The 19,265-nt window shown below is 40.2% G+C and overlaps 2 protein-coding genes across 2 annotated transcripts; both read right to left on the bottom strand.

The window, feature by feature from the left end:
* Positions 1-544: 544 nt before the first annotated feature.
* On the bottom strand, positions 545-10,591 carry fnta (farnesyltransferase, CAAX box, alpha). Its single transcript, XM_061726398.1, has 9 exons — positions 10,421-10,591; positions 10,164-10,249; positions 8,686-8,800; positions 8,278-8,382; positions 3,189-3,315; positions 2,819-2,967; positions 2,495-2,557; positions 1,431-1,623; positions 545-1,346 (listed from the first exon to the last, which is right to left on the bottom strand). Exons 1-9 carry the CDS (start codon positions 10,546-10,548, stop codon positions 1,188-1,190), a joined length of 1,125 nt encoding a protein of 374 aa, XP_061582382.1. The 5' UTR covers positions 10,549-10,591; the 3' UTR covers positions 545-1,187.
* Positions 10,592-11,001: 410 nt separating this feature from the next.
* aup1 (AUP1 lipid droplet regulating VLDL assembly factor) lies at positions 11,002-18,280 on the bottom strand. The gene is made up of 12 exons (XM_061725857.1): positions 18,065-18,280; positions 16,776-16,913; positions 16,288-16,438; positions 15,589-15,776; positions 15,215-15,287; positions 14,737-14,810; positions 14,348-14,414; positions 14,015-14,117; positions 13,770-13,907; positions 13,491-13,630; positions 12,672-12,760; positions 11,002-11,828 (listed from the first exon to the last, which is right to left on the bottom strand). Exons 1-12 carry the CDS (start codon positions 18,103-18,105, stop codon positions 11,783-11,785), a joined length of 1,248 nt encoding a protein of 415 aa, XP_061581841.1. The 5' UTR covers positions 18,106-18,280; the 3' UTR covers positions 11,002-11,782.
* Positions 18,281-19,265: the final 985 nt, after the last annotated feature.

The following is a 19,265-nucleotide window of genomic DNA, read 5'->3' as shown; positions in this document are numbered from 1 at the left end:
TGGGACAAGATTTATCTTCTTATTACGAGCAAAAAAAATCTTGTTCCACTGGCAGATTCTTCTACTTATTTTAAATGAAAATCTACTTGAAACAGGTGAAAATTGTTGCTTTTTCCAGTGATGAGTCTTGTTTTAAGTGTAATGAGATTTTTTTTTCACTAAAAATGAGACATTTTAACTAGAAATAAGACAAATATTCTTGTTAAGATTTTGAGTTTTTGCAGTGCAGGTGGTGCTACAAACGCGGAAATCTCCAGAAGCTGTAATCACACACTACTGCTACGCAGGGATGGAGAGGGAGATGGGTCTTGTATGTCAGCACGAGTAGTAACAGCTGCATCTAGTGGAGCAAATCCAATCCAAGCTCGAGGGATCCGTGGCACTAAGTTGTAGATGTCCGTGCACGCGGTGCCAGCACAGGGGATGCTGGGTTTCTGCAGGCAACACGGTTCAGAGAACGGAAACGTCTCCACGGAGGGAGGAGGACGCTAATCCAAAGGCTTGATGTATGGATTTGGAAAAGATGAATCAGAAGGAGGCAGCGTACATCCAGCAACATGCACTTCATCTCTCAACTGCTTTATTATCACGGAAAGAGAGGTTTTACAAATAAACGTCAATATAAACAGTGCGTTTGTCGTCCCCAAGTTAAAACAGAAATACACATATTATACAACCAGCTCCACTGAAGGGTAAAGTCATTTACAGTTTGTGTTGAAGGTGTGTTTCCTTACACACAGCAGGCCAATTTAATCAGTTAGCAGGGGGGATAGATAAGAAAATGTGTTCCCAGTCGTGCAGATTTATTTTCCTCCAATCAGATATTTATAACTATTAAGACTAAAGCGATAAACCCCCACAGACGTCCTCGGGCCATTTCATGAGCAATAACATCACCTGAACGCTGAAGGAGCTGATAAACTGACCACGTAAGATCTCCAATTCTGGAAAAAGATGCAGGTTAGTTGTGTGATTAATTAACTCCTCCAGGGACTAAAGTAGGAGAGAGAGAGATTTCTGTGTGTGTGAGACTCGGTACATTCTCCTAGCTAACCGTGTTATTATTCAAAACTTTCTTAGAGATGCATACAACAGTTTACAGTCAGACCAGAATCCACGGTTTGACTCTGCTGACGGCGTTGTTGATGCGCTGATCGGAGTGTAAACGGTGTGCGTCTCCCGGAGGCCTAGCTGGTCTCCTGGGAGTCCGACGCCTGGCCATCACCGGCCACACGCTCCTCACAAGGACTGCTGTCGCCGCCGTACTTGCTCTTTAAAGAACGTCCCAAAAACTGCCAGTACTCCCTACGAATGGTGTCCTTCTCCTGCGCCAGGAGCTCACAAATCTTAAGGGGAGCAGAAAACAAATACAAAACCAGTTAGAGGGGATTACTGGTGGCATCATTTCTACCTATAATTTACATTCTTACTTCTAAAGCCTTTCTCAAAGTTCCCCGCCGTTCCTGCTCCTCCATATTCTCCTTTTGGACGCCGTTCTCCAAGACATCTTCGTAGCAGTCGAACAGAAATGCTAGAAGGTAGGGCGAGCAGTGCGTCTCCTTCAGCTCCAGCACCTTCTCCAGCAGACCCGCCTGACCCGACAGACCCCTGTCCTGCAGCATCCTGGTGGGAGCGGAGAAGGAAACACATGAGACTCTTCCAGCTTTAATACCCAGGTCTCCGCCCGGTATAAGCCCTGCGGACCGCCACACACTCGGAATTTCTGAAAGGAGATGACAGACTGACTGTTTTTACATGCAGTCAATAACCCTTTTAAAACCGGAATATTAGCAATAACCCGGTTTTGCACGACCATGTAAACACCAATAACCCCTTTGAATAACCAGAATTTGCTCATATTCCTTTTTTTAAAAACCCGAATATGACCCCTTTTCTCATTTCATTCTCATATGACTCCTTTTCTAACCTGAATATTCTGTCATGTAAACGCCTAACGGGATATCCCGATCAAACGGAACATGAATTTGTTTTCTGCGCATGCTCTGTTCACAAGGAATCTTGGTCTTTTGAGTCCAGGAAGTTCTTATAAACACGGAGAAACGCAAGACCTTTTGGACACTTTTGGAGTGAGGAGACTAATCACTTCATAAATGTAATGAAGGATATGAACATTTCTGCATTTGTAGACGGTAGAAAGTACGGGGATAGCGAGATTTACAAGAAGGTGAGCGAAAAGTTGCGCGAAGCAGCATTTGTTTTGAATTTGGATACAGGAAGAAGAAGTGGAAATGACGGTAATTGCGTCATGATGTTCTCTGTGCGTCGCTGTTTTGATCGAGAAAACCCAAATGATTAATTACCATGTAAACAGGGATAACCCTGTTTGCTCACGCATGTAAACTGAGTATTCCGAATGTTTCAGTAACCGGAATATTAGCAATAACCCGAATTTTTACTGCATGTAAACGTAGTCACTGAAACTGCCCGTAGATTTAACAACACATACGATACGAGAAAAGAAAAAGGCAATTACCCTTTTAAATAATTCCAGGCACTTTCGTTGTGAGAAGCCTTCTTGATCTGGCTCAGACAATACCTTAACAAAAAAAACAGGAAAAATCTGTCAAATGGATGTTAATTCAGAAAGAGAGAGAAATAAAAATCATACTCCAGCATCTGTACGTTAACTTTTCATGAACTGAGTTAATTTAAAAGTTAAAGATAAGCAGCAAAACAAACCCCAAAGTAATCCATACACACACAAAGAGCTATAACCATTATTTCCTCCAGCTAACAAACAAAAACTATGACTTAAATGTACATCTATATTGCCCAGATTTGGAGGTAGAGTGCTTACTTAATCTCTGCTTCCACCACAGCTGGATCGGAGAAGCCTGTGGTGTGAGAAACTACAAAATGCCTCTGGTTCCATGCAGAGTTATTCCTCACGTCGTCCTCCAGAAGACCCTCCACAAACTCCAGCTCGTTGTCCCACAGTTTGTACTCCTGGCAAACCAATCAGACGAATGTATTCAACAAAGTTGCTCATGTAATCTCACTGTACCATCAGCCATGGCTGCAGACCAACACTGAGCACAGATATCCTCCACGCACCAGCGTGCAGCAACATGACCGGTGTTCTGTCTGCCAGAGCGACTCGCTGTGGGCAGGAAATTGAACCCGATTCCTCAGTTCTGAGTCCAGACTGGGCGAGCAGCGACACCTACCTGGATGACCCACTGCCGGTGCTGCCAGGCGTGGTAGTTCTTGGCATCTTGGCTGAGGATATCTGCGATGAACTCCAGCTCCTCCGAGGGGTCGTTCAACCACTCCACCACCATACGTCTGTGATGCCTGCAGCAGCAGTGTGAAAGTCTCTTTATTTGGCAATATTTTCAGTCCTGCTTGAGAAACGTTTCATAATTCAAATCCCAAAATAATCAAGACATTTTAGTTGCAATCTTGCTGATCGGTTCCTTTACAAAGCTGCATCAGGACTCCGTCTTTCAGGAAAACAGACCACTGATACCGCAGTTTACTGCAGTGGTGCTCCAGCTGATAACACTTAAACGTGAAGACATTAAGTTACTTAGTTAATATCTATTTCGGTCAATCACAAGCATAAAAATCAACAAACAAGATAACAAACATCCACAGGTTTTTCTCTGGTCAATATTTTGATTATTTTGACCTAAAAGGTCTGGGCTTGAAGCTAAGATTGAAGCTTGAAGCTAAGCTAAGCAGATTTTGCTTATCTTGCCCACCTATTAACATAATAGAATATACAAAAAAAACAAATGAAGTATCATGAGGTTACACAAAATAATAATAATAGTAATAAATAATAATAATAGATGTAATAATACTAATAATAATGATAGCTCTGAAAACAGAAAGTGAAAAGATGCTAAAGAAACCGACAAAACCAATTGTCATATATGTACTTAGTTGACACTACATGAACCCTTATGTCTGTTTGTGACAGAAAGAAATAATCAGCCTCCAAATAACCACTTACATGACCAGTTCAAGGCGGTTTTAACTTTTTTATTCAGGCTTTTCTGCCACTAAATAGTCCTTAAGTCGTTTACACTTTTTGTGTTAAGACATGATTAAATGTTGTCATCTCTAACTAGTAGCTGTGGTAATACGCCTGGTTAAGAAGGGTTGCGTATTTGAGCGTGGTAATGTTGTTTTATTCAGTGACTTATATTTATACATCATGGATCTGAGAAGAAGGCAATGATAATAATAATAATGCTTCATCTCTGCAAGTTTTAATTTGACTGCGTATCTGTGCAACGTTTTATTTCTTGAGCAGTGATTCAACAAACACGTCCTCAACACTGGGCTCTACTTCCATTGCATGCAAGGGTCACATGTTTACAGCACGGCCGACCACAGGAAAGTGACCAACAACATGACATTGGCACAAGGATTTCACTTTAAGGCTGAGGTTACAGCAGCTTCTGGAAAAACACCAAGATAACAATATCTTAATGACCCGAAACATTGCCTTGCAGATGTGAAACGCATCTCATCTCCTCTCAGGCAGGACGGAGCCAGCAAACCGATTATGGTCTTAGTGAAGACTCATAAGTGACCAGTAAGAATACTAACATCATCATATCTAATACTTAGCTCTACATTATTCACTCAAAACTACATTATTATTATTATCATTGATCATGTCTTAACATGGAAATTGTGTTTTATTATTGCGTTAGAAAAACTTTATTATACCAACTGATAATAACGGTTACTGATTAAGATAAAACCATGTTTTCTTCTCTCCTCAGAAACAGTTTTCCAACAGTTAAATTACAGTTTCTACAATAATCTAAGAGAGCTGCAGCAAATCTTTACATTTGTCAGGGTTAGGTGGCTCCACCTACTGCATCGTAAGGTTGACACCCTTATTCCAACATAGGATTTTATATTTATGAAAGTGAGTAAAAAAAGTGCTATAATGGAGGTTTTAAAAATGACCTCATCACTCAAAGAGGAAAAAAAAGAGAGAACTATTAACATGATGAGGCAGATGAGGTCAGGTCCACGGGGCTGGCTGACATGCTGCTGTCGCAGGCCGATGGTTCATTCCCCTTTTCAAAAACGAGGACCAGAGGACGAGTATAAAATGAAGGGGAAAAATCTCTCACTCCCTAGTAAAGTCTATCCAGAAGAAGGGAAACCTCAGATTCAGGAGCCACGATATGGGTTCCCCCCTGGCCACGGAGAACTGGACCAGCTTGATACCCTGGCTGGGTCCTAGCGGGAGCGTGGAAGCTCGGGTTGTGGATTTAGATAAGGCAGTCAGCCACGTCCCCCAGGGCCTGCTGTGGAAGAGGCTCCAGGAGGAAAGGAGGTGTGTTTATTCCACCCAGAGCAACAAACACACTCCTGGTAATAACAGATTAGTTTCAGCTGGGAGCTGAGCTGCACTCATCACCAATTCTCTGCATAACTTCTGTGGACTGAATGTTTATGTGCTACTAAGGGACAGGAGCGGTCCGGTTTGACGGTCTCAGGATTTCATCTCTCCTTTTTGTAAATAATGTGGCTTTGCTGCAGTCATCGAGGCAAGATGTACAACTCTCAGAGGACTCTAGTGTGGAGCAGCATGGCTGAAAATCAGCACCTCCAGATCTGAGACTCAGTATGTTTACATGCAGCAAAGAAATGGGATTTCTGATCGTATCACTTTTACTTTATTTTTACCAAAGTTACAGGATTTTAAACCCTCAAAATCAGTTAAAAATCTGGGCGTGATTTTTGACTCTGAGCTCACTTTTATTCCACATATTAAAAACATAACAAAGATAGGTTTTTACCATCTTAAGAACATAGCCAGAGTCCGCCCGTTTCTCTCTCAGGCTAGTACGGAGGTGCTAATGCATGCTTTTATCTCTTGTCGTTTAGATTATTGTAACGCCCTGCTCTCTGGTCTTCCCAAAAAGAACATGTACAATCTACAATTATTACAGAATTCAGCCGCACGCGTGCTGACGAGGACCAGAGGGCGGGAGCACATTACACCTGTTTTAAAATAGCTGCATTGGCTCCCCGTGCGCTTCAGGGTTGATTTTAAGGTTATTTTACTAGTTTTTAAGTGTCTTAATGGTCTTGGGCCTTCTTATTTGTCTGCACTACTTTTACCCTATCGACCCTCACGGACCCTGAGGTCCTCCGGTGCTGGCCTTTTAACCATACCAAAAGTTAGAACCAGGACACACGGGGAGGCGGCATTCAGTTTTTATGGTCCCCGATTGTGGAACAGCCTCCCGGAGAACCTCAGGGCCGCAGAGACTGTGGATGTTTTTAAAAAGAGGCTCAAGACCCATCTCGTTAATCAGGCTTTTAACTGACTCATTTAACTCTTTTAAATTTCTTATGCTCACCCTTATTTTTATTGGATCTTACTGCTCTGTTTTATATTTAGTTTATCCTTTTTTATCATATTTTATTTTCATTGTTTTATCTTAATGTTTTATCTAAATATTTTAGTCATTATTTATGGTCTATTTTATACATTTTACTGTCTTATTCCTTTAGTTTTTAATGTCTTGCTTTTTAGACATACTTTTAGGATTTTATGTTATGTGATACTTTTTAAAACTCTTTTAGTGTATTTTATCCTGCTTTCTTAGCTTTTAGCTCCAGTGTTTCCTCATGGGGAGCCGCCATGCTGGGAGTGACTCTGGCCTGCAGGGGGTCGTCCTGGGGATGGTTCTGGCCTGGATGGTGGTGGAGCTCTGTACCACGGCTTCACCGCTGTGGTGTGGACTCCTCTTTCCGTCCGGGCCGGGATGGTCTCTGTGGGGCCCCCCCCCTTGTAGCTGCGGGCTATGAGACCTCCTGGCGTGGACGGCTCCCCCTTACCGTTTCCTCACCTGGATCCTCTGTGCCTAGCCATGTCTGCACCGTGTGTCTGTCTGTGTGTGTGCGGGGAGGGGGGAGGGGGAGGGCGGGGGGGAGCATTAATACATTTTATGTTTATGTTTTATGGAAAGCACTTTGTGTTACATTTTTTTTGTATGAAAGGTGCTTTATAAATAAAGTTTGATTTGATTTTGATCAGATAAACATCCAGAAGACCCAATCACTTGTCTGAGTTTACATGCTGTTCAGAGAGTGGGATAAATGTCCAGAGCATGGCTGACTCCGTGACGCTATGTGGCGCTGTAACCATGGTAACCATTTTAACAAAGAGCCACTTCCGGTTGACCGGTTTTGTTTGGCGCCAACGCCTTCCGTATATTTTTCCACTTTATTTTGATCTGCTCCGGTGTCCTGATGAACCTTCTGCCATCTCTTTCGTAATCTTCATGTTGGTGTTTAAACAACTATTTAACACATGCCGTCTCCTTTCACTTCACTTCAATGCCCCAGAGGAAATTCTCAAGCATGCGCAAATTGCAATATCCGATGTCTCCGTGTACATGGCGTTAAAATTCCGACTCTGAACGAATTATCTAGGTGTTGCAATCAGATTATTAAATTCAGATTCAGAAAACTTTATTCATCCCCGAGGGGCAATTGCAGAATGTCCGATATAGGTCTGATTGAGGTGTTTACATGCAGTTTAAAAGTCCGAACGATGTCTTATACGATCAGAAATCCGATTGAACTGCTGCATGTAAACGTACTGACTGTGTTCTCAGTTGGAAAAGGGTGGTATGCCGAGTCCAGTTTGGAGGTGTGGTTTAGAAGTTTAAGCATCATGGGGTCAGGGGTCTTGTTCACAAGAGGAGAAGAACGGATCAGGATATTGGCAGGCAGAACGGTGCAGTGACTGCAGGAATCTGTACATTTCTGTTGAGGCGAAGAGAAATCCAAGCCAAAAGGCAAAGCTCTCTCTGTTTACAGGTAGATCTATGTTACTACCCTCACATATGAATATGGACTGGGAATAGTGACAGAAAGAATGAAACTGTGGAAACAATCATCTGAAATGAATTTCCTCTGCAGGGTGGCTGAGTGAGAGGTTCTGCCATTCAGGAAAGTCACCCTCCCTCGTCAACCAGGAGGCCCCAGGACACACTGGAGAGATTATTTATCTCACCTGGCCTGGGAATATAGCAGCATTCCCCTGAAAGGCCTGAGGAGGAGGCTGTGGAGAGTTAGGCCTGGTCGTCCCTGCTTAGGCCCCTGCCTTCCTGACCCAAACTCAGATAATTTGTATTCATAAGAATATAAGAATCTATTGATACGATACTAACAATGGAGTTGCAGTCCTGTTCTTGCAACCCCTTTCTCCTTAGCATTTTGCAGAAATTCATCTGGGCTGTGATCTGGAAGTAACTCGGCAGCACTCACCAGACTTGGTAGTTTTTGGGTTGGTCCTCGATTATGTTGGTAATGTATCTCATCTCCTCCCTCAGGTCCTTGGATAAGGCTTGCAGCAGCACTCGTCTGTAGTGCCTGGATACCAAACCCCGTGTTAAGACAGCATTTTCACAGGTAAACTTCCCCAACACCAAAGAATATTCAGAAACATACAGCAAGACTAACTTAACCCCATTGTAAAGAATCAATAGTCCTTCTTTTGTCCGGACATAATGAGATCTAGATATTAAACTTAAAGCTGCAGCACCACAATGAATGGTCATTTTCTGTATTAGACATTTACTGCAAATTAAAAACACTTATACAAGTATGCTACCTCTCTTGCTGATATTTTTTCCCTTTACAAACACACGTTTTCCACACAAACAACATGCTCACCAGACTGTGTAGTTTGCAGCGTTCAGCTCGATGGCATCTGCTGTCAGAGCGAAAGCTCTTTCACTTTTTTCATCTTTCTTTAAGAGTGCACGGAAATAGTCGTAAACATCGGAGACTGTTGAAAGAGAGACGTGTTTTTAGTAATAAAGTTCCTGGCTGCGTCTCGTCTCACGTGGCAGTGAGGGTAAAAAGTACAGATATGCATATAAAAAGGTGTGTATAGCGTGATTGAATGTTTTAATATTCTTTATGCGACATCTGATTGGGATTTGTTTATTGTTTTGCAACATCTTACATTTGTCAGAATATAATTTGTTTGTTGTTTGCAACATCTTACATTTGTCAGAGTAGTATTTGTTTGTTCATCTTACATTAGTTTGTCTGACCAGCACTGATCCAGCTGGACCTCCTATGTGATTTTGTGCTTGTGGTGTTCTCTCAGATGTAAGTAGCTTTGGATAAAAGTGTCTGCTAAATCACACCAGAGACGTTTTATAAACTCTACCCCCCCACTACGGTTGGGTTTCCTGTATCAGGTGGGTTACCCCACTCCCTTTAGGAGACTTACAGCAGATCCTGAGTCTAATGAGTCCTATGGGAAAAGTGAACGTGAGCAGCACAGATTATTACCAATTCCTTCGCCCCATAGTAACCTAAGTAAATATGGGACCCATTTTTCAAAAGCCACAAACCTTCTGAACATTCTGACACCAAAATGGCAATTTTCAGACCGACAAATTAGGAAAAAATTAACTTTGTTTGAGACCTGTCTCTGTCTGAGCAACACACTCTCGCGAGATTTGGCTCTCATAGCTCTCCTCTCTGGTGGTGCTGATTCAGAGATATTGTCGGTCACTGCAGAACTGCCAACGTCGTTTTACCATCGGATAAACTTTATAACTAAAATAAAACTTGCTTCTTTGCTTAATAATACTGTTATTGTTATTATTGAAGTCTTTTTGGAAGGGGAAAAAAAGAATATTAGACTGATCCGATGATCTTGTCCTGGGTTGATATCAGACATTAAGGTAGCAGATTAAAAAAAACGAGCAGCAAAATAAGGCGCAAATATTAAAGTACTGTATCTAGTGTTGTATGTTCACAACACTTCCAAAACAATGTAGGGAGAGGGGCGGCCACTCCCACTTAGGAGACAGGAAGTCATACCATTGGCAGAAACGGTAATGCATGATCTTCTGTATAGAGTATCTTTGATCACAGTAGTAGTAGTAATTTGTTGTCTGCAGCATCTTACATTAGTTTGTCTGACCAGCACTGATCCAGCTGGACCTCCTATGTGATTTTGTGCTTGTGGTGTTCTCTCAGATGTAAGTCGCTTTGGATAAAAGTGTCTGCTAAATTACAATAGTAGTAGTAGTGGTTTTTTGTTTATAACATCTTTCATTTGTCAGAAAATAATTTGTTGTTTGCAGCATCTTACATTAGTCAGAGTGGTATTAGTTTGTTGTTTATCTTACATTTGTCAGAGTAAGCTATCTTCACCACAGGGTTCGGTCCGTCATCCTGCGGAACTGGCTCCAGATCGTCCCACTCCTTCCTCTCTCTGAAACACAGAAACACAGGTCTGAACCTGCTGAACCTGCTGAACCAGAAACCCTCACATTTACAGAGTTACAGCGTCACCATGACGACAAACACGTTGAACAGGCTGAGGTTTGAGAAGGCTAAGCTAAGTTAGCCCCCAAAACCAGGGTAATCGATAACCCACCGCTACCTGTAAAACATGTATCGAGTTGGGTCCAGAGCAAAATCATCCCCGAAATGTTCATCCGCCTCCACGTCGAACTCCTGGCTCCCTTTGAGGTCCAGGGAGTCCGCTGAAGGTTCCCCCACACCTGACATGGCTAACGCTGCTAAACCTTTAGCTTTAGGGTGAAGGCAGGAAAACACGTCACATCCGGTGAGGCGGATTGCCACATTCACGGACTTCAGGAAAATACAACTTCCTTTCCAGCGTCTGGAAGTCATTAACCTCCTTACTACTGTAATTACATTCAGGCCGCCTGGATTTATTTTGATTTTATGGCTGTAGAATTGTCAAATGTGAAAGAATCAGTGCTCCTGTCCATTTTTTTCCCCAATATAACTTCAACTTTCAATATCTGGCAGTTATTCAATATTACTTTGTGTTCCGACTGTGTAATAACTGTTTAATGAACATAACAGGTAAAATGAGGTGGACAAAACCCCAATTATGTCCATCTGTGCAAATATATATTAACTGTCCCGAACAGCAAAGTTATCATTCATGTGGCTTTGCTTATATAACAGGATTCATTGTGGGATAAGACACTGCATATTTAAGACTTTTATTGTATCTTCAGCAGCTGTCAAACTGCACCAATAACATTCAATAGTTTTCCTCTTATGGATAGTCTTAACAGTGCTGTACTGCATTTCATTTTCACCTTGTGTCCGGGTTCATGAGCAATGTCTTGAAGAGTGTCAACAAGAGACGTTGACTGGGATTGCTGAGTCTCAGCACCTTAAACAGAGATTTTCTGCCAAATCATCGCTTGGTAGAATTTGGAGAATCACAGACACTAGACACATGAAAACCTTAACAGTATAAATCCAAGTTATAAACAATAAAAATTACAATGACTTAAATTTACATAATCTTATCTAAGCTTGCTTAAAATGGGTGTTGAGTGCTAAACATTGGACATGTGAATCACAATGCAGTCCCTGAAAATAATAAAAGGCAATAAAATTAACATCTGCTTGAAATAATTTTTTGAAAGCAAGGTCAAGCTGAACTTTATTTTCATCAACAACTCTGGACATTATAAAAATAAATATGATTCACAGTCAGTGGATTGTTATACAAACTGTTATCAAAATTATTTATCAGAGAACAGAATTGCACACATGCATAAATCACCATTCCATGAATGTATACATGTTCTGAATACTTGCTGCTATTTTTTTAATTTTTTTGCAAATAACAAAATATCCCCACCCCAAACATGACCACTTGATAGAATATAAAAATCACCATTCAAATCAAACAGCTATGCAGCTTGAATATGTTCTGTCTGAGCAGTTTTCAACGATGGCTTGACTCAGAGTGTGTTCAGTGTCCGTCTTCCTCATCCAGCCCGTGCTTCTCAATGTAACGCCTGGAAAAGAAAATTAGATAACACATTGTTTACGTTGTCATTTGCCAACAACAAGTCAAGTGTTTAACATTCTACCTTGTTCTGGACTTATTGTTAAATGTATAAATAGGACCTTCTCATTATCTTGGCCAAAAAAGTTGTATGTTGTAGTCAACTATCTGACTGTAAAACTAATCTCCTACATCTTCAGCATCTTCTTATGAGAAAAAACTTTTTCTTCCCCTTATTGTCACTCCCCTACTTTATTCTTGACATAATTATCCAAAACTCATGCTAAAATATTGAGCTTCATTGCAATTTGTTACATTCTTCTGACCGTCAAGTAAAAATGCAGTAATCATTTCTGGCCACTTGAGGGCAGCACACCAGCATCCTGAACGTTTATTTACAATACCATGAGGAAGTTTGGAAGCAGTTGCTCGGACAAACATCTTGCAGGTTCTACGTTTGTGAAGGTCGTTCTTTTACATGGTGATAAACTTGTGATTAGTAGCTTTAACACCATGTGGTGGAAATGCTAAGCAACAGATGCATCCCTAACAATGCTTTCAAGTAAATCTCAGAACAATTGAATATCACAAAACTACTCACTCCCGTATAACTGGCAGATGCTGTACATAATGATGCAGCTTTGGCTGTTCTCTAGAGTGTCCTACTGGTATGTGCTAAACATTCAGTGAGCAATTAAGAGGCCCACATGTCTTGATTGAAATTATTCTGTGACAAATGCAAAATGTTATTCCAGAAAAAATAAATATAATAAAGACACAGCAGATATCTGTGCCGTTTCCACTGCAATGTCATAGATCCAGCTTTTCTTGCAATTTCTTTTTCTTATCTCACCTTCGTGCAAAACTATACAGCGCTTCTTTTCTTTCTTGGAGAGACAAATGTCTGTCAGTTGGAGATTTTCCAAACGTTTTGGCAGCAGGCTATGGGGAAAAACAAAAAGCAATAAACAATCATTTAGTAATAAGAAAGACCAGCAGTATAACACAATAAGCCAAAACACCGATATCACCTTGAAGAGCCTAAAGTACTGAAATGGCACATTAAGATCTGTGATCTCTCATCATCTTGGATGCAGAAGATTGTTTTTAATGTTTTCACAGCCTGGCCGTTAGCTCTGTTGCTTCAGAGTGAGGAGGTTACTTGTTCAAGTTTTGATAAAGGTCTTTGTGCGTGAAGTTGGAAAGTTTGTTTCATGCCTACGTAGGTTTTCCAGCTTCTTCCCACAGCCCAAAACATGGATATTAGGGTGACTGGTGATTATAAACTGACTTTGGGTGTGAACATGCGTGTTCGTTGTCTTGTGTGGTGCTGCATGTACTGGTGAGCTGTCCAGGGTGCACCCTGCCTCTCGCTTGATGACAGCTATGACTGGCTCCAGCCCTCCTGTGATGATGAGTAGGGCGGAGTGGAAAAAGAAAATGGATGGATAGACGTTCAAGGAAGTCAAAACTATGATCCGTCAATAAGTGTAGGGGAATGTGCTGAAATAGTGCCATAAACACGAGTGCTTACGGCACTCTGGATGATCATAGTGGAGAAAACTCAACTATACGTTAATGTTTCAACTTGTGATTCTTTGGCTAAATTCCAGACGTTTAAAAGATCTAAAATGAGGGCAATGAGACTTTGCTGTATTTAAAATCATCAAACCTTTATAGTTGCAGCAGAACTAGGAGCAAAGGAGCTGATCTTGGAAGGCCCAAATGTCGACATCCCAGTCGCTTCCATCAAGGTTTCGTCCTTGCTCTCCAGCAGATTTGTTATGGTGGTGTCGATGCAATTGGTTTTTGCTGTACACAAACATGACAGAATTTTAGGTTAAAGGCAAAATAACCCCGGAAAAAAGGTTCTGGAGGACATGAAAATATTGTGATAATAGAAATAGCAATGGAAACTGCACATGACATATCCATTAGAACTGAGCCCTACCTAGGTCCTTTTTAATCACATTCAATGGGACATGAGGCAGCACGTCTTTCACCTGCTGGGCCATCTTAACAATCCGATGATCATCTGTGCCCAAACTCTGGACCATGAATCCAAGCCCAATAGAGCCAGTTGGCACATCTGCATTTACAAAAACAGCATTCGACATCAGATATGCTCCTAACCTCAGATACAAGCCAAAGCATGTTCCAATTCCAATTTATTGCACAATTAGTTGGTTTTCTTACTTGAAGACAGTGGTGGTAGAGAATGTCTCTTCCTTTTGATGTGCTCTGCTTTATCGGCTTTAGTTATCTTGGTGGATACCAAACCCAGTTCAGCAGCCAGGACCTGAGAAAGAAGAAACACAAGTCGAACTTAAAAAGAGAAAATTACAACAGATATGTAGTAAATTATATCACCTAGTACTTTGTGAGATTATGAAACTAGGGCACTAAAGAGTGATCCAATACTGGTGATGGCATCAGGGTTTATATTGTATTAATCTACAAAATGTTCCCATGTTTGTTTTCAAAATGTTACCCTCATGAATCCATTCAGCTGGAAAACACTGATCTTACCTCCTGAACTTTGTTGGCAAACTCCTGCGAGGACTCGCCATCTTGTCTAGACACTGCTGGGAGCCAACTGGAATGAACATGAGAAATAATTAAGTCTGTCTGTTTAAAAACTCATGGTGAAGTTTAGATCTCTGAGCTCCCTAATTATTTATAGTGGTAATTTAATTTCAAATCATTTTAAAGGAAGGCCCATTACTAAGCATTACGAGCTAGGGGGGAAGGTTGAACTTCTGAGGCCGAAATTTGTCTCAAAGCAAAGTGTTTCAGTCGTTCTTATTTTCACAAAACTACCTCTTACTACAGGCTAATTTTCTAGGTCATGTAACATGTTGAAAAAACTTCAAAAAATCTCAATAATTCATAGAAAAGAATGACAAATTATTTAGTACCTTACATGATACACTGTAAATGGAGCAAAAAATGTCCATAAGAGCTCCACCAGCCAACTGGACTCAGGAGTAGTCTGTGGATTGACAAAAGACAGTTCAGTCAATTGTGTTATTGTATTACACTTGATCTTGACAGCAGGATTACAGAGAAGGGCTGATCTTGCTACAATAATACCCGTAGAATTATCGATGTGATCCCAAACAAACTAATAGATTACAAATGTCCTCGGTTATTATAAAATCTACTCATCAGCCACTGCAGCACAGAGAAATTCATGAGAGAAATTACTCTTAGGTCCTCTCTAAGATAAATGGCTTCTTGCTATCTCAAGGTCATTTCACAGGTTTTACCAAGAGTTTCCACAGCTGAAATACAATAGGTAATGTGCAATAATTACACAACTGAAGCAGAACATTAACTTTCCACAACATATCTTTAATCTAGCTTGGCCTTGAATGCAAATTTAAATAACTTTACCAAAGAAATCATCGGCCTGGTCACCCGTAAGGCCACAGGTTGGACAGACTCAGTCAGAGAGAAAGGCCAGGAGCTGAAAGGAGAATAGGGATATTTGAATGTCTGTGTGTTAATAGCCTTCATGCTGTGAACAAATAACACTGTATAAGCTAAGCTGACTATTCCTTAACTAAAGGAATTTACAGGTGGTCCGGTTTTTCAAACTCACATATGACAGGTTTTCTGGTAAAAGCTGGATGGTTAATACGCATTTATTATGAAGGAAATTCATTTGACACAACTGTTATGTTGAGAGTTTCAAGTCTAAACGAATGAAAAGAACCGTGATGTCACACACTAGGCAGTAATATTGTACAGCAGAATCCAACACAAACCTGAACTTGAGCAGACCAGCACGGCCGTTTGTGGTGTCGTCTTCAGGAAACAGGAGCAAAGGAGAGGTGCCATCGGTAGAGCAATACCTCTGGAGAGACTCTCCGACCGCTCCGGGGCTTGACGCTGACTGGATTTCCATGAAGCCTCTGGCCCAGCAAACAAAGCCTGTAGAGCCCTCCAGCTGGGGCTAATGAGCAGAAAACACAATGCAAACCCATCTGAATACCACATTCATTGTTCTGTGTGGCTGTGCCACAATTCAAGCATGGTGACTGTAAACTGAAAGCTATACATTAATACTATCTGCACAGGTGATGTTTTAAGATAATTTCAAGCATCAGTGTACACATTTGCTCTTCTGCAAACATTCATTTCCAACCACTTTTGTTTTTACAGAGAGCAGGATGTACTTTCATATTTGAAGCGTCACAAGAGAAGTAGTGGTTCAAATGTGAAAAAGACATCAGAGTGATCTAGAAAGCGAGCGCAGGCACTCCATTATTAATACCAAAATAAACATAAGAAAGCTAAATACATACAAACACCGGTACAAGCACTGATACATGCTATAGATGTGACCTGATGAAAGAGGCGTGCTGTAATCCTAAAAAGTTAAACTGGCCATTTTTTATTTATTTTTTTTTAAGTATGAAATACAAGGTTTGATGAGCAAAATAAAAAAATAAATAAATACTCACAGTATTGCATGGAGTCACAAGGTTGAATATATTGTGATCAAACTCTGTCAGATGATTGCATATGTAAAGCTTGGTGTTTTTGTCTCTGGAGCGAGGATTTTTCTGTTTCACGTGCATCCCCAGGACTGAGCACATCACTCTCACAATAAACCTAAAAGCAACCAAAGCAAAGCAGTAATAATAATTAATAAGCAACAAACAAGTCACAAAAAGGGAGAACACTATCCAAGTGTTTGATTCAAGCCCATGAAGAATAAATCACTCAGTTAAACTTTGGAGGGAACGCCACAATGGCTCTTTCCTCTTTCCAGACATTTACTCCATTATCTGACTATGTGTTAAAGTTCATTTAGCATTCTAAAGAAATACTTATTTTTCAACCGGCTATTTGCTTTGCATACATGGTTATAGCTGCCTCTGACACATATGTACATAAAGGGCTGAGAGTACAGCATGCTGGTGGAAAATCAATTCTTTCAAACACTTACCTCCGGACAAAACTCTCTGGAAGTGCACAGCTGACCAAGAAAACATGGACACCTATAAAAATCCGCATTAACATCAAACAAAGGCCAACTGGAAAGTAAATCAGCAACAGCAAGAAAACCACTCCATCTTTGGGAAACCTGGGTAAAGAAAGAACAAGAGCTTTTAGAAACATTTTTATTGCAGTATTTAAAAGATAAAGACATTTATAACAAAGCAAAACGGCTTTACTGGCCAGTCTTGGCTTATCGCAGATCTATCAATATTCTAGCATATGAAATGATAAGTAAAGTGAAATTGCAATACAAATTAAACTAGGTGTGAGGTAAAAATAAAGGCCAGTCAAGTTTTACGTTGTTGAAAGTTAAGTTTTAGTTTTGAAATGTATTTCCTTACTAGCCATCATGGCAACAATTCAGAATAAAAACATATCTGAGGCCTCTTTAACAGTCTTTTGCGAATATAAGTAAATACTGACATAATTCACTGAACTGATATTAAAATGACAACACTGAGCAAAATTCAAAACCTTCAAGTTTTTACTGTTAAAACAGCCCTGACTGATTTATCCTGTTCACATGAGGCAAATTGGATCAATAAGGACCAACAATTCACCTTTGATCATCTAATCATTAATCAGGAGGGTTACATAATAACACCTAATACGGCATAAAACCATAAAAGGTCCTTTTTTTCTTATTCAAAGATATGTTGAGATATGATTTGTACATTTTTAGTCACTTAATGTCTTTTGAAATCTAAATAAACGTGTATCACCATATTAAAAGCTTCTTTGAGACCTTTTAAAAGCGCTCGATAAATAAAATCGATCATTATTATTAGATATTTGCAACGTAATCAAGGACTTAACAAACGGTATCTACACTTGATTTATGTGAATAAACAGATGTCCTTGCCAGATCTTTCAGTTAATAGTTTGAATTCCCCTGATGTAAATTGATCTCATATTAAAACACTGATGTATTTATTCATTACTTTTTAAACAGTAAATAAAGTGTCAGTGATGACGTGTACAATGACGTAGCATTCCACCCAGTAGCAGCTAATGTTGGTTAAAAACCCGAGTTTTACTTTTTTTTTCCGCTTAATTTTTACCAGGAAATGTGATTCTTTATTATGAAACACTGACATGTGCCGTATCTGTTAGCTGACAAGTGACAGCAGTTATAGTTGAGACTGTAAGCTCATATGATTTAATCCTTTAACGACTACAACCGTGCTAATTAGCATTAGCTCCTGACACCTAGCCGCTAGCTGCTAACTGACTTACCGACGAAAGTCAAACATGTCGTCGATCCCCCGAGTCTCCATGTCTAAATCTCTAAATACGGATTAGTCATCACGTTCACATGCGGAGTCTGGTCACACAGCGGGTGAACCACCCACCGGTTCGTGTTAATATTTACTAAAAAACCAACAGTCCCGGCAGGAGTGCGTAAACTCAGTTTAGCAGCGCGGCTAACATCCGGTCCACCGATTACACTTCCAGACGAACCTTCCAAAATAAAACTCTTCAAAACTAGATTCATTACCTTTGCTGAGTGGTGCACAATGTTTAAATATTTCACTAGCCAGTATGTTTTTTCATGCTTCAGTGATTTTCTTTAAATCCCTTAGGTACAATACGTAGTTTGTAACTTTGTAACGTCTGTACATCCCTATACACTGGCCACTTGTGGTGTCGGTACAAGAAAAGCAGCATGCAGAGGCTAAACTGTGGCTTATAATGACTGTATGAGGCTGCTTCTTAAAGTCACAATAAGCTGTAGTGCCAGTCATCTGTTTGTTAGTGTTGGAGTTCCAACTTGTGCTGCTGTGCTACGGAATTTGATGTATAAATGTATATGTAGAGTAATCTAACTCTTTAAATAGCATTATTACCTGCTTAATGAATCCTGCACTTAGCTCAGTCAGGTTCACATCTATGTTGTGGAACCACTGGCGTTCATGTCTCTACACTTGCGCCTACTGTTTTTCTTTTTGTGTCACTGTTGTTTTTAAGTCTTCTGTATTGTGGTTGTTGTTGTCTTTTATATCGTGTGTGTTATATGTATAATTTTCTATGGTACTATGGACCTCTTCTCGAGATGTGTCTCTAATAAAGTGTGAATTGAATTGAATTGAATTGAATTGAATTGAATTGAATTGAATTGAATTGAATTGAACTTAATTGAATTGAATTGAATTGAATTGAATTGAATTGAATTGAATTGAATTGAATAACTGAACACATTGACATTGACATATCTGTTGATTTCAAAATAAAGGTTTTCTATAAAAGGGAAGACAGCAAAAATACTGATGTTTGTCTTCCTTTAGTGAACGTGATACATTTGAATGTTGACAACAAGTCATAGTGATAAAGAAAATGGTTTTTAAAAAGTACAACTTAGCATTTAACCTCCTTACTACTGTAATTACATTCAGGCCGCCTGGATTTATTTTGATTTTATGGCTGTAGAATTGTCAAA

This window comes from Cololabis saira, chromosome 7 (genome assembly GCF_033807715.1).
Source record: "Cololabis saira isolate AMF1-May2022 chromosome 7, fColSai1.1, whole genome shotgun sequence".
NCBI lineage: Eukaryota > Metazoa > Chordata > Actinopteri > Beloniformes > Belonidae > Cololabis > Cololabis saira.
Note: the sequence above shows the minus strand (reverse complement) of the source record. Positions and strands in the feature narration are given on the sequence as shown.